At 45.0% G+C, this 14,205-nt stretch overlaps 4 protein-coding genes across 4 annotated transcripts; 1 reads left to right on the top strand and 3 right to left on the bottom strand.

Moving 5' to 3' along the window:
* Positions 1–125: 125 nt before the first annotated feature.
* Positions 126–3,085, bottom strand: L199_001820 (DNA replication licensing factor MCM7; the record flags this gene model as incomplete). Its single annotated transcript, XM_064887573.1, has 7 exons — positions 126–200; positions 296–1,176; positions 1,245–2,134; positions 2,212–2,444; positions 2,626–2,873; positions 2,946–2,967; positions 3,041–3,085. The coding sequence occupies 7 exons, from the start codon at positions 3,083–3,085 to the stop codon at positions 126–128; spliced, it is 2,394 nt and encodes a 797-aa protein (XP_064743645.1).
* Positions 3,086–3,539: 454 nt separating this feature from the next.
* Positions 3,540–7,909, bottom strand: L199_001819 (uncharacterized protein; the record flags this gene model as incomplete). Its single annotated transcript, XM_064887572.1, has 20 exons — positions 3,540–4,960; positions 5,015–5,164; positions 5,220–5,321; positions 5,378–5,423; positions 5,471–5,604; positions 5,670–5,783; positions 5,849–5,881; positions 5,940–6,032; positions 6,112–6,249; positions 6,309–6,356; positions 6,421–6,560; positions 6,645–6,709; positions 6,771–6,832; positions 6,902–6,962; positions 7,029–7,174; positions 7,272–7,388; positions 7,461–7,504; positions 7,576–7,633; positions 7,708–7,762; positions 7,832–7,909. 20 exons carry the CDS (start codon positions 7,907–7,909, stop codon positions 3,540–3,542), a joined length of 3,105 nt encoding a protein of 1,034 aa, XP_064743644.1.
* Positions 7,910–8,385: 476 nt separating this feature from the next.
* Positions 8,386–11,754, bottom strand: L199_001818 (uncharacterized protein; the record flags this gene model as incomplete). Its single annotated transcript, XM_064887571.1, has 10 exons — positions 8,386–8,579; positions 8,651–8,774; positions 8,842–9,044; positions 9,123–9,188; positions 9,251–9,365; positions 9,436–9,583; positions 9,646–9,789; positions 9,895–9,992; positions 10,059–11,624; positions 11,713–11,754. The coding sequence occupies 10 exons, from the start codon at positions 11,752–11,754 to the stop codon at positions 8,386–8,388; spliced, it is 2,700 nt and encodes an 899-aa protein (XP_064743643.1).
* A 259-nt stretch (positions 11,755–12,013) lies between these two features.
* On the top strand, positions 12,014–12,901 carry L199_001817 (uncharacterized protein; the record flags this gene model as incomplete). Its single annotated transcript, XM_064887570.1, has 4 exons — positions 12,014–12,307; positions 12,371–12,440; positions 12,513–12,751; positions 12,818–12,901. The coding sequence occupies 4 exons, from the start codon at positions 12,014–12,016 to the stop codon at positions 12,899–12,901; spliced, it is 687 nt and encodes a 228-aa protein (XP_064743642.1).
* Positions 12,902–14,205: the final 1,304 nt, after the last annotated feature.

The following is a 14,205-nucleotide window of genomic DNA, read 5'->3' as shown; positions in this document are numbered from 1 at the left end:
ATGTCATATCATACCATATCAATAAATATATAAACCCTATAAAGTGTAAACTCAACTGTAAATATACAAAGAAACCATAAGAAATCCTCACATTCACCCATAATACATCTCAGCAACTATATCCTTTAGTACTCATCAGCAGCAACGAACCTCAGTCTCGTATTGTTCGCAGTCCTGACCAATACACCCATATTTTCGTACTGAATCAATCATCACACATATACGTCAGTATACCATATGACACCATTAAAACTGACGAGATGCCTGAGTAGATGAACCAAAACCCAGAACTCACCTCTGATACCGTATCCAAAAGTTGAGTCTCTGTGAAACCTTTCGCCAACACTCTATTCCTAACTTCGTTCATACCTAATTCTTCCAACTCATCATCCTGTTCGTAATCTTCATCATCCTCATCTCTCATCTGAGCAGAGGCAGACGCCATATCTTTGATAATTCTGAATATCTTGGAAGTATCCGTCTGGTCTTCACCCATTCTGGCTGACGCCTGATGCTCATAAAGAGAGGCTTTGGATACATCCATCAATCTCAATGCCTCATCGACATCACCCTGTCCAACGACATTATCTTGTCTTAATCTGGCTAAAGCTTGAGATAGACGAAGTACAGCTAAGAGTGTACGAGCAGATACGTAAGAGTATGATTTTTCTTCTAATTCATCTTCCTTCTGTTGTTTTCGCATTTGAACATAACTCGATACGATGTATTCGGACATCTGAGGAGGGACGATCGGTCGGATCCTCCTGCATGCCGCGATGTAATGTCTCATCAGAGTAGGTTCGACAGGTTCGAAATCTAATTCAGGATGGGTATTGTGCATATGCACAAAGGTGACATGCTGAGCCAATCTCTCGTCATCTTCTCGAGTGGGAGTATCGAGGATTAGGAACAATACGTCAAATCGAGATAGTAAAGCTGCGGGTAGGTTGATGTTTTCGACAGGTGAGATCTTAGGGTTGTATCGTCCATATAAGGGGTTCGCAGCTGCCAAGATGGAAGTTCGAGCATTGAGGGTAGTGGTGATACCAGCTTTGGAGATTGAGATGGTTTGTTGTTCCATTACTTCGTGGATGGCAGTTCGATCAGACTCGTCCATCTTATCGAATTCATCGATACAGCAGATACCATTATCGGCGAGAACCAAAGCACCTCCCTCTGTGAGTAGACCAAATTGTACAATTAGCATAACATCTCTGAACGAAATTGTTAACAGTAGGACCCACCTAACACCATCTCATCGGTCACTGGATCCCTCATGACCGCGGCAGTCAAACCTACACCAGAAGAACCTCTACCAGTAGTGTATACACCTCGAGGTGCGACCTTCGTTATATATTTGAGTAATTGGGATTTGGCTACACCGGGATCACCCATAAGACACACGTTGATATCACCTCTAATCTTCATACCGTCTCCTACAGTCTTTGTCACACCACCGACCAATAATAGTAACAGGGCCTTCTTAACATCTTCGTGACCGTAGATTTCAGGTGCGATCGAATTGGCCAATCTTGAATACAAGTTTGGATCTTCTTTCATCTCTTCGATTTGGACTTGCAATTCAGGTGTGAGCTCCATAGCGTGGTATTGTTTCTTCAACTGGTGAACGTTCATAGCTTCTAAAAATGTATCTTGAAGCAACCCCGCTCTAATCGCTCTGAAACCAGTATAAGGAGTAGGCAAGAATATTCCTCCAATGTGAACAACATCACCAGGGTTGACTGATCGAGTTAGCGATCCGTACAGGTGGATAGTCATTGATCGAGGGATATGTCCAACAGGTACTTGATCGGCCATCTCTTGGATCTTCACCTCTTGGAATGGTCGGAATCGACTCGCTCGAGTTTGCATGTGAAGTTGACCCTTGGTTTGATTTTGTGTACATTCGGCTGAAGGACAGACGGTCAAGGGGGTGAAAGCTTTCTGAGCGACTTCTTGGAAGATCTCGTTACCGCATGAATCACAGGTGTAGGCGTTGACCAGGAGGAGAGGTTTGACCTCAGACACTCGAGTGACGATACCTCGGACAGTGATGAGATGACCGAGGTGAGCTCCTCGAACGGCTCGAACGGCAAGGACATCGTTGTTTCGAAGAGGCTTGAAATAGAGGTTGCTACGTTGGTTTCAAGGAATTGTCAGGTACGATACTAAGTGTGGATTTCGACAAGTACTGGTGGGATTGCAACTCACTATCTTCTCATCAACTCAGGAGGGAACATGCCACCTTCCTCGTTCCTTTCCCCATTCTGCACCTGTTCGTTCATCTCTCTTCTCTGTTGCATAATCAAATCGAGCACATCCGCGGTGAAGTCAAGTTCGTGATCTGGTTCAGGCATGATCTTATCAATCACATCGCAGAAAAGCTGGATGTATCTTCTGGTGTTTCGAGTGATATTATGGAGGAGTGTACGGTCGTTGCTGAACTGTAAAGATCGAAGGCACCGTCAGTAAAGTTCATGTATATCTTGCATATCGCCATTTTCCATCGTTCATCCAGCAGGATTCGAACAAACCGCTTGACAATCTCCTAATATACGCTCGTACCAGATTTTACATCTTTGTACTTCATTCCATCAACCCAAAAGATCAGTTTCGTTCACTCACATTCCTCAGATCCTGCAAATCAATGACCACCTCCTCTTTCTGCCTATTCGCAACTTTCCTTAACACCTTGACATATTTCGCCTTTGACCTATTTTCCCTGACGTTCAAATCGGACATATCATCCGCCAGATCATCTTCGTCCTCTTGGTCGTCCTCGTCATCTTCAGCAAGCTCGTCGTCGTTTGATGGAATTGCATGTCGAGATCGAGGTGGCGCGACATAAGTAGTCAAGAATTCTCGAATACGTTCTGCATTTGGTCAATAGCTTTATCATCAGCGATTCCACATGAGATGAGTAAGTGACGATGAATGGTATTTACCTGTCTCTTCCTCGTAGTTGATCTACATATAAACGGTGCAAGGATCAGCTTAGATCCAAATAAGAAGTGGGGGTCATGTCATGCTCATCACTCACATTGATGGAAGCTACGGGCAAGACACCGACGGCTGGAGCGGCCATGTTGGATGGTTATGGGATGAGAGATTTCGTTCAACAAGAGGCAAGCAAGAGGGTCAATTTCACTTATATCGACGAGAGGGTGTGGGACGAGGTATGTAAGCGCGTATAACACGTCAATTCGATGAATGCGAGGATGGATTCAAGCTGATATTGCGATAAAGTAATGTTCTTTCAGCAGGGGGAAGAGGTGAAAGAACGAAAGGTGAAGGAAGGAGCGGCAGTCAAAGTGGCTGGTACAGTAGTATATCTGGACGCGTCTTTTCCTTGTAATGTACTGACTGAAATACTACTGTACGGAACCAATTTCGCACTGGACGCGTTTGTGGCACCACGCTCATTACGATGCATGCAATATGAAAACTGTGCTGAACATAGACTAATACAAATATACAACGTAGACATCAATGCGATTATACCCTCCAATGTCGAGGACTCATCAAGGTGACCCGTATCCTCATCTGCCCCTTGAACTCTCCCTCTCCCTCTCTCTATCCTTCTCACCCAAGCCCCTACACAACCTCTCCAACATGTCCTCAATCCTCTTCTGCCTCTTCTCGATCCCATCCAACCTCTTCTCCATCCCCATATTCATTGCGCCTATTTCGTCCTCGGGTCTGTTCAATTGCATAGCCTCGACCTGACTCGCTTTGATGATATTTGGCCGGGGCGACTTGGGTCCACCGCCCGATAAAGTACCAGTACCAGAGGAAGAAGGTATTCTCAATGTAGAGTTGGACGTCGATGGACTAGCTGATCTTGTGGGTGGATTTGAGTTGTTCGGAGTGATCGAAGGTGATCCAGGGAATCGTACACTCCTTGTCGTACTCGGTGCGCTAGCAATAGAAGATTCGGGGAATGGCGCACTCTGATTACTCTTGATTGTGGCTGCGCTACCTAATATACTATCTTCTTTCTGATCTAGTGCAGTCCTAGATGAATTTGCTGCAGTACCTTTGGATATCGTAGGTGTAGGTGTGACTGAACCTTCTGAAGTAGTAGGTCCGCCCATCATGTGACTACCACTGAAAGAAGCTTGTCTACTTTCGACGATCGGGGTGATATCAGGTCGATTGAGTCTCGGCTTATTCAGCCTAGCAGCTACTTTTGAAGTCACGTCCACCTCACCAATTGGTCCAGATGAAAGAAGATCACCTTCTGACCCAGACTTGACATGTTGCTGATGTTGTTGCTGTTGGTGAGGTGTCGGCTGCAGTATCGTTCTTTGTCTTCTATTCGGACCCAACATCGAATTGAGCGCAGGATGGGAAGTACTCAGTGCAATACCTGCCATCGAGTTCCTCCTATTATGGAATCCTCTGTCGGATTCAGGCGACATCATGAACAATTGAGCCAGCGGACTAGGACCATGCATCTGCATGGAAGAGTTTCGCCTCGGCCTGGTGATAGGTCCCTGAGCTTGCGAGTGGGCGAGAGCATGAGCGTTAGATTGATGTCGAGGTCGAATATCGATATTAGGCGATCTAGGCTGGGAGGGCATCGAGCTCGTTCGTTTTCTCGTAGCAGGTTTGGGAGATGGTACACCTTCAGAGGGTGGCTTGCCCGTCTCAAGATCATGCTCAAGTCCAGAAGGCGAGGCTGTCATCGCAGCTGAATCGGTGAACATCAATTTTGTCGGTGTTGCACTGGTGGGTGCAGATCCATTGTCAAGTTTTCGATTTACCCGACGTTTCGCTTCGTCTTCTTCAGCTTCGTCTGATGAGGAAGACGGTGAGGTTGATTCGATCGGCGGAGGTAATTGGAAATCCGATTCCTCAAATACGTCGTCGTCCCATCCTCTATAGAAATCTCCCACTTCTCTTTCGATCTCAAAGACAGTTTCGATATCATGTCGATTGCCAAAATTATCAAATCCAGCTGCAAACACTGATCAGCTCGTTCCTGAATCGACGAATTACACCGCTAACTCACCTGCCGCCTTGATACGTCTAGGCAGATTACCTACATACCTCTCCGCAAAGTCGCCAAATTGTTCCATCAAAGTTTGTTCGCGATAAGATTGTCTCTCGTAGAGTGCGATGACCAAGAGTATAGGCAGACTGGATACTCTGATCATGGATACTGATAAATCTCTTGTGTCAGCTATCTTGAAGGAGATGAGAACCAGTCAGCTCACCATTGACTTTGTGGAACCATCTCGGACCAAGGATATAACTCATCGGCCACATGACTACTACAGCAACCAAGTTGAAAGGGAGTTGATAGCTGAATACGGCGTCTACATCACATTTGTTAATTAATCACCGGCTTGATGAATATGTTCAATCGGCTTACCCGCTTTGACACCTTCCAGAGTCGATACAGCCTTTCTGAACATCGACTAGTACTCTATTAGTCCAGACTTTACATACACAACGAATGACTCACTTCCGCCGCAGCATCCGCATTGATAGTGGCAAACGTATTACCAAGGATAGCAACCAATACAGTAAGCAGAAGAGTGTTTGAGAGGAGAGCATATGAGACCATCAAGACTGGACCGAGGAATGGGTGGAATACATCTGAACATAGCAGTTATGAGTTTGGTCTAATGTATGATGTTGATAATAACAATATTCCAACTCACGAGCATGTTCGAATCCAGATGCGTCCAAGCCGAAATATACCTCTAGTAACCACCATCCTATCTGGGACAAGGCAAACTTCCCTTGTCCAAGTGTGAAGAGGGCATATAGAAACCCTGTCATATAATGCAGGTGATCAATATGGAATCTTGAATGCACAGAGAGGGTATATCACACTCACCAAGGAAACAGAAGAATCCGACACTCATCAAAACTATGCTCAAGCTGGTTAGTGGAAGTGCGGTGAATGTGAACAAGAGAAGAACACTTACAGAAGAACTCAGTCAACATCGACCGTATACTTAAAACCATCAGGTTGTTGGCTAATGTCACAAACGCCAATCTAGGAAAGATCAATACGGCACCTAAACAGGTTACAATTCCACTTTATGAGTTGTCCTCCCTTCGTGATGTATATGCGACGATGGAGATGTCTGAGCTCACCAATAGCCAACCAATCTGAACCTAACTCCAAGGCATTCTGATCATGGTAATGAAATCCGTATGTTCTCGCTCCAAGGTACACCGCGTAGATCAACATGAACACTAGGTCAAAACCATTGACAAGACTACTACTGAACACTGTGTACGTATTCCGAACAGTCAGCTTCGACCGATTATGATCATGGAAGTTGACAAACCTTTTAATCCATGTTCTCGTATGGCGGCCAATTTGTCCAGAGAGAAAGCTATGTATGGTATCTTTGTCGGCTTCTGATACTCAATTTGCTTTATGCGATATTGGATGCTTACCCAAGGCATAGATGACAAAAGCCAATTCCCTCCCATTTAACCTATTCGCATCCAGTCCTTCTATAGCGATCACATAAAGGGTAAAAAGGACAAGGAAGTTCACGTATTCCAACATTGATCGCACACGAGGGACTTTCAGCCTGATGCGATGTTATGGAGAGTAAACATCAACAACCCTCTTTAGATACAACCTGTAGATTGAGCCATAGAAAAGGCGGGCTTACCGATAATGATCCAGCAGAGGTGCTTTGTGCGGATTATACATCTGTATCGGTTTCTTCTTATAATTCTAAGCATGCATAGTGCTTGTCAGCATGAGCCTGATCAGACGGCAAGTGCATCTCACTCACATCTGCTATTAGAGCATGGGCGTTCAGAGCAGAGTATATGATTCTACCAGACCAGATCCCCTCTGTAGTGCATTTCCAGAAGGTTATCAGCAATGTGATGGGGTGTCTCAAGCAGGGTCAAGCCGACTCACCGATTACTTTTTGACATGAAGGACTCCGTATAAACCTCTTCGAACCACTGATAATCGCCATCTAAGATACAATTAGCACACCAAGCTCGATGAACTATTTCGAAGAATGGAGAGGATAAATACCCACTTCCAAAGCATTTCCACCCTGTGTCAAAAGATCATCATCTCCCTCTTCTTTTGCTCTTTCCAAGACTTCTTCCGATGCACCTTGAAATAACGCCCAGGGAGTTAAAAGCACCGTAGCAAGTGGTAAAGATCGTTCTGACCATCCTCCTATACGCGTCATCAGATTAATCATCAGCACGTGTCGTATTACATTATACAGATACAGAAATCAGAATCCAGCAAAGCGATGGAACATTTTACTTACTCAATACCCTTATAGCCAAGATCTCACATAAATTCGCTCGAGCAGTCGATAAAGTAGATATGGAAAGTTGGTTGGAGTCTCTAGTGAATTGGATTTTGTTGAGCAACAAGCAAAATACTGACACCAGATAAGGAGGTCAACGTCAGTCTTGTGGACGAAGGTGTGTCGATGAAGAGGAAGTTTGCTCACCAGCAGCTTGATTTTGCAGTTCAAGGTATTTCTCTGTCAACGGCCTATAATATGCATATACATCGTCAGTCTCCCTTGTTGTTTCTACAGCGTATAATTGCAAAGGCAAACATACCGTACTATCGTATAAGTAGACTCTGGTGCCAAAAGTTGTTCATAGGTCAATGGCGCATCTATAGCTCAAACGATCAGCAAACCTCACATTCCCGTTCGCTAGTGTGATTCAAGTAGGTAGTTGAGTACTCACCAATATGAGCCATGATATCAACCCTTATCAGATGAATCAACGGATATACTTTTGTCTATTGATTCCGAACAAACAGGTGTCAGCTAAGCGATCAACTTGAATAGCCCACATGTCGGTGACCCACCTCGCTGAGTATCTTGGAGGATGGTCCAGCCGAAGCGGGACCTAGTAGAGGTGTAGCTTCGCCAGGTGTATATGCCATTTTTTATTCCGTCCCCTGCGTGTTATCTTATCTTCGGATGTGAGATGACCGTTTGTTATTGTTGTTTTTATTGCTTTTGTTACCGTCCACCGATTGGCTTGTCAGATGATTATAGACGTGTACAGCATTCGAGCATGAGCGTGAGTGTGAGAAGCAAAAGGTATATCTTGGGACTATCCACAAAGGGGGGTGGATGGCAGAGTGTGCACATGTATCTATGCGAAATTCAAAGGTTGAAACGTGAAAATAGCAAAAAAAGATGATCGAAATGGTGAATGACGTTGAACGCGATCCGTGTCAATTCCCAACCTATTCCAACGGAACGGCCGTTTAGGTCTTGGAGTCGTTCATGTTGTTCTTGATAATCTTAACCAACCGACACAGATTGCATATAGCAAAAGACATAGATACAGACAGAGATTACGATTGACTTCTCTACATGTGCATACACATACATTATACAGGCTTCTTCGACCTTACAACTTCCTCTTCTTCTTCTTTGCGCCTCCTCCAAATTCCATCTGTTTGATCTCGAGGATCTTCGCTGCGTCAAACTCCTTACCTAACCATCTGACCAATATCAACGGTTCAGCTTGTTTCTCCCTCTGTTCGTCATCGGATGCGCTTTGAGTGAGGGGTAAGGGGCGATGTATATCTGGATGTAGACCAACTACACAAGATCGTCATGATTAGCATCAGCATCCTGTTTGTTTATGATGACGAGGGGAAAGTGAAACTGACCTGGCCTAGCACGTATAGATTCGATGAATTCCGGATGTCTAGTCAGGTACTCTTCGACATGCACGAACGATCTTTTCCTTATGAGAATGTCGGCGAACCTTTCTCTCACTAGCGGGATATAGCCCTGTTCACAGGTACCCCAGTCAGCTTGCAACTTTTATTGCCAGCATATAATGATGAGATTGACTTACCCCCGAAACAGTCCATAAATGCTCACAAGGCGGTAACAAATCAGGTTGTTTACCTTCCCTCTTAGCTTGTTCTGTACGTTCAGCATTGATCTCTTGTTGTAGCGACTGCACTTTCGTTATCATCTCCCCGACTGATAAAGCAGTCGAATCTTCTCCATCTGCACCTTCGAACGGTATAAACGTTGATATAAGTAATGAGCCGTCTGTGAAGAGCACGACAAATCAGCGGACTTCCCTTATACAATGCGTTGATAGCTCAGCAAAGTGGTGATTATACTCACTCTGAAGATTCCATTCTCCTCCCCACATTCCGATGAGTTCCGAACCAGGGGGAATAACCACGTTCGCTGTGGAGCATTACATGATCAATCGGTTTTGGCATCAAGATGTCCAATGGCGATTCACTCACTTCTCTTGACGTGAGCCAACACCGTGCTCAGATCATCATCATTATCTACATCCTTGGACCATTCCTCTTCCAAGTCGACCGTACGAACGCTTCGTCGGGGTTTCGAGTGTGACCACTAGTATCATCGAGCCAGAACAGAACGTCAGTCGGATCATATATTCGCATCGCACGGAGCAACAACGCACGATGAGAGATATCATCCTTTTGAATTTGTTCGGATCTAAACCATCCGCTCTGATCATCGCTTCTCTACTTGGCCAATTCCTAGTGATGATATCATCGACGTCGGCAAAGTCCCTCAATGGATTACTCAATCCAGGTGGCAAGTCAACCCTAATCGCAATGATGAACTCGTCAGCTCCCGATATTGAAAAGCTAGAGAGGGAAGGACTCACTCCAACATCTCAGGGACAGCTAACCGAGCTAGAGTCTTCTCATTCCACAATGCCTTACAACGCGTTAAGACCTCCTTGATTTGTTCAGGTGTGAAGTCAGACGGGGTAACATGAACTCCCATCTCACGGATACGATCACCGAGTCTGAGAAAAATGTTATCATCAGTACCACATTCCGCGAATACACAGGAGTATATTTCGGCAGAAGATGATGAAGAGGGGAATATTGATGTGATAGTATAAACTTACCTGGTATGATTCAAACTGCAAGTCTTCCTACCAGGATGGAAAACCTGCTTCATCCTCCATTTTCCTATACCTATCCTAGAACCACCACCTCCTCCGCACTAACCCAACGCACCCCCATCAGCATCCATGTTCATACCATGTTTGCAAACGAGAACCAGACTTACATCAGTACATCTCTGATATTTCGAATCGCATTCCCCACAGACAATTTCCGTCATACTACTGACCGATTCATTTTCGTCTCCTCCCAGGATCTGTCCGGAGGCTATGATCCTTTGACATACATCGCACCATTGTTTCCTTTCTTTCACTTTCGTCTCTTCATCGTCAATCTCCATCTGTACCCTGATTCTCTTCCTAGTCTCCACCGTGCCTATACCGTTATTCGTACTAGATGGTTGATTGATCGGCTTACATCCCGTACAACTCAACTGGACGATAATCGGTTCGGGCATAGTAGATTTAGGCGAACGAATCATTATCCTTGCTATGTTCTTCTTACAGCCCATACAACCTGAGATATGTTCACTAACGATCTTCTTCTCCGTACCACGCCTACTCTTCTTACTCGGCGGCTGTAGTTGAGCAGGAGACGTTTCCTCTGCAGATGCACTACGTCGTCGCTGAGGCGAAGATTGAGGCTGAGGCAGAGTGTTTGGTTCGGTGATAGACATGTTCACCGATGGAGGGAATGTCGTATTTTGAGGTAGGAGATTAGTTGGATGTTCCAAGGAGAATGGCATGTTACCGTTGTTATGATTGTTGGTAGGATAATCCGTGTTAGGAGCCAGAGATGATATATCAGGTAAAGAATGATCACCCAGATCAGGTAGCCATGATAAGAAATTATCGAGATTTTCAGTGGAAAGCATCGCTTCCAGGTCGAAAGGGGACATGACAGGCTGGGATTGAGGTTGAATTTGAGCTTGACTGTGGGGGACGAAGGGATTCGACGGGTGGTTCTGCTGTTGTTGTTGCTGTATGTTGGGAGGAGTGGACTGCGGGTTGATCGAATAATGATCGACCTCGTTGTTATGACTATTCTTCGAGGATCCAGCTAACAAGTTCTGACCTCCGTGATTACTCGATATTACATTGTCTGTTCCAACACCACTATCTTTTGCCGCAGCACCAGCTTTCAACCTCATAATCTCCAATTCAGCTTCCTTTTCTTTCTTCCTAGCTTCTGCAATTTGCAATTCCAATGTCCTAGTTTTCAACTTGATCAATTCTGTCCATAAAACGTGTCTTGTGGGATCTTCAGCTCTAGTCGGCATCTCAGATAGGAAAGCTGATATTGGATCTGCATTCCCTCCTCCTCCTCCTCCTGCTGCTGATGAGCTTGAAGCTTTTGATTGTTCACCTTGTATAGTCCCATCGTAATTTATAGAAGAAGATTCCGCTTGACTCTGATTACCACTATTCCCCGCCCGAATTGGTTGCTCTTGGTTCCCATTCCCTACGGTATTCCAAGACCATTTGGTACCAGGAATAGGGAAGAACCCAGCCCTAAAGTCTTCCCCCTCAGCCTCGTTACCTGTTACATGAGCTGGACGTTGATGCCTATTTATCTCAGCTTGGGTTAAGCCATGAGCGATGATTGGGGGTTGCGGGTTGTTGTTGGTTTGAATATCGACACCAGCTGCTCTCGAGCCGGTGATAGGAAAGATAGAGGTAGGAAGAGGATAGTACTGTCCATTTTGAGATTGCGGAGGTTGAGAAGGACCGCTCTGTAGATGCAAAGGTGTTGATCAGTGCACATTGATGATTGGTCATGCCATTCAGGTCTACTTGTTAGTTGGGAATTGCACGACTCACATTGAAACCTGATCCTGATGATGATCCTTGAGAGGACTGCATGCTCGAGGATCTACTATAGTAGCTACTATATGCTTTGGTTCATCTTATGATTAGTCGTCTTACAATGATGTATGCTCAAGAATATGAAGAAACGTCGAAATAACAAAAGATGGTTTCCCCATTTTTGGTGGTCACTCGGCTATGTGACGCACTTGATTCCGAAATAAAAACAAAGAAAGAATACTCGTCATCCACGAAGCATTCCACGACAACAACATCATCATCCTACCTGCATACTTTCAGCCCAAGTGACGATGGTATGCAACCCTCCCATCCTCATCATGCGCGTACCATAACGCGTCCGTTGGTCGATCATCCACAATTGGACATCGTCAAAACACAGCTTGGCCCTAGTGCCGATAACAATCATGTCGAGTACAGAGTATTCAACTTCCACCGACTGAAGAACGGCAAGAAAAGTAGAGGGGATGGATGGGGTCTGAGAGATCTTGTCATCGTATCCATCTGGGTGTGTTTCGGGTGGAAACAATCCTTATGGCCAGATTTCCAGGCGTTATTGGCAGGTAGACACTTGTATTGGGATGAGCAGATGGTGAGTAGATTCGGTAAATGACTTCCCACTCATGCTCATAAGTCTAGTGTCAATTCAATGTAGCTTATAACCTTTGGATGGATCATTTCCCTCTTGATGTATACATATACCAGGTGCAATACCATCATATATGGTGAGTATGCCATCTCATATGAACCAGCATATGAATCGCCCTCATTCCGACGACTGACATTTCAATATACAGAATCGATCAACCCCTTACCTAATTTAGGTATTCAACTGTCGACTATACGGGGTCTATCATTCCCTTGGCCTCTCAAACCTTCCGATCGAATCTACATACCTTTAAGATCGTTCAATACCTTCATACCTCTGTCTGACATATCGACAACCATCTTGAATCAAGCTCTGTTTAGGTTCTCTGCAAGATATTATCTAGGTATAGTGAAGAAGGACGGACAAGGGGTAGTGGTAGCTTTCAACGTGAGTTCACCGTAATTCAATCATATGAGCGGTTCAGTGTAATGACATGACATGGGTTGGAAATAGAATTTACGTCCTGGATTTGAAGTGCTGAGAGAGGTATATCATGGTGTACGGGAAATCATGCATGAAGAGTATGCGACAACCTAATGGGTGGTATATCAGGATTTTTGTGTACAACAACCCGTGTGGCTGCCACAACATGAGCTTGATTGGGGATGTATATGTAAAATACAATTTCATCAGACAATGTACAGGCTATATCAACCCCGTTGTGGGCAGTGGTCGATCTATGCTTCGTCACTCTATCGAAATCTTATTCGTTGCTGCTTCAGAATCAACACTAACATCCGTCGAAAGAACAACACTAACCCCCTTTCCCTCACTTCTGAGGACTGGAAACCCACAGAGAGCGTCTAACGTCCAAAGTTCCAGTCGTATGATTGTAAAGTGCAAGACAAATAATTATATTCTATAACCAGCTAGATCACGATCCTGCCAATACTACTCATTTGCACATACCTTCGAGTCACACTGATGTTTATACGTTTATACCTACTCCAGGAGTGGCAGAATGGTCGGTACATCATGTGGCAGGTCCTTTGACGTTAAATGAACAAAGTACATGGATCCTCGTTATCTCTGGGCGTGCTCGTGAAATGAGTCTGCATGGAGATGGTTAAGACGGGTTCCATTTGAATGTGTAGATTGATACAGCAGCTTTCGAGCAGCGATTCGTCAGATCCCTCTTCGCTTTAGCCTCCTGTGGGGACTATGCGAGACGACCCGTGCGGCAGACGATTTCATTCCGTCTCTGGTATATTTCTCCTTTTCAACTCTGTCACCCTAGTCTACTGCTCTTGGGATCGACGACAAACGACGATCAGGACTGACATTCCGATATAAACGGAAGAAGATCAACTCCGTGGTCATCACTCTGAATGGATGATCGCCAATAACGCCTCTCCGGCATGTCCGGTGTTTGTCACCGGATGCGACGATCCTGTACTATACGTTAGCAGTGCGTCATCCTTTCGTTTGAGAGTTGAGATCGTGGGTCGAACATGATCAGCCAGAAGGTCCATTATCAGAGCAAGCCTGGACGATATAATACACGTATTTACATCTTTCATCTGTGTCAGAAGCCGCCTGGGAGTACCCTTCCAAAGGTTGCATACAAGGTTACGGACGTGCATCGTTGCAAATCAAAAGTACGAAACCAAGCTACCATTATAGAGGCACCGGATGCATTCTTCTACGAATATACGGTGTTTGAATAGTGAAGATGACGCAGACCAACAAAGCTCGAAACAAGTTCAAATGAATACTCTCAAGCAAGTTAGCTCAATCCCGGATTAATCGGCCGTATATCCTTGTACGTGCCATGACTTGACTGTTGGTGAGGAAAGGAAAAGTTCTGGATACAGGTACAGAGCTACAATAGCAGTTTCAGT

This window comes from Kwoniella botswanensis, chromosome 1 (assembly GCF_036426115.1).
Source record: "Kwoniella botswanensis chromosome 1, complete sequence".
NCBI lineage: Eukaryota > Fungi > Basidiomycota > Tremellomycetes > Tremellales > Cryptococcaceae > Kwoniella > Kwoniella botswanensis.
Note: the sequence above shows the minus strand (reverse complement) of the source record. Positions and strands in the feature narration are given on the sequence as shown.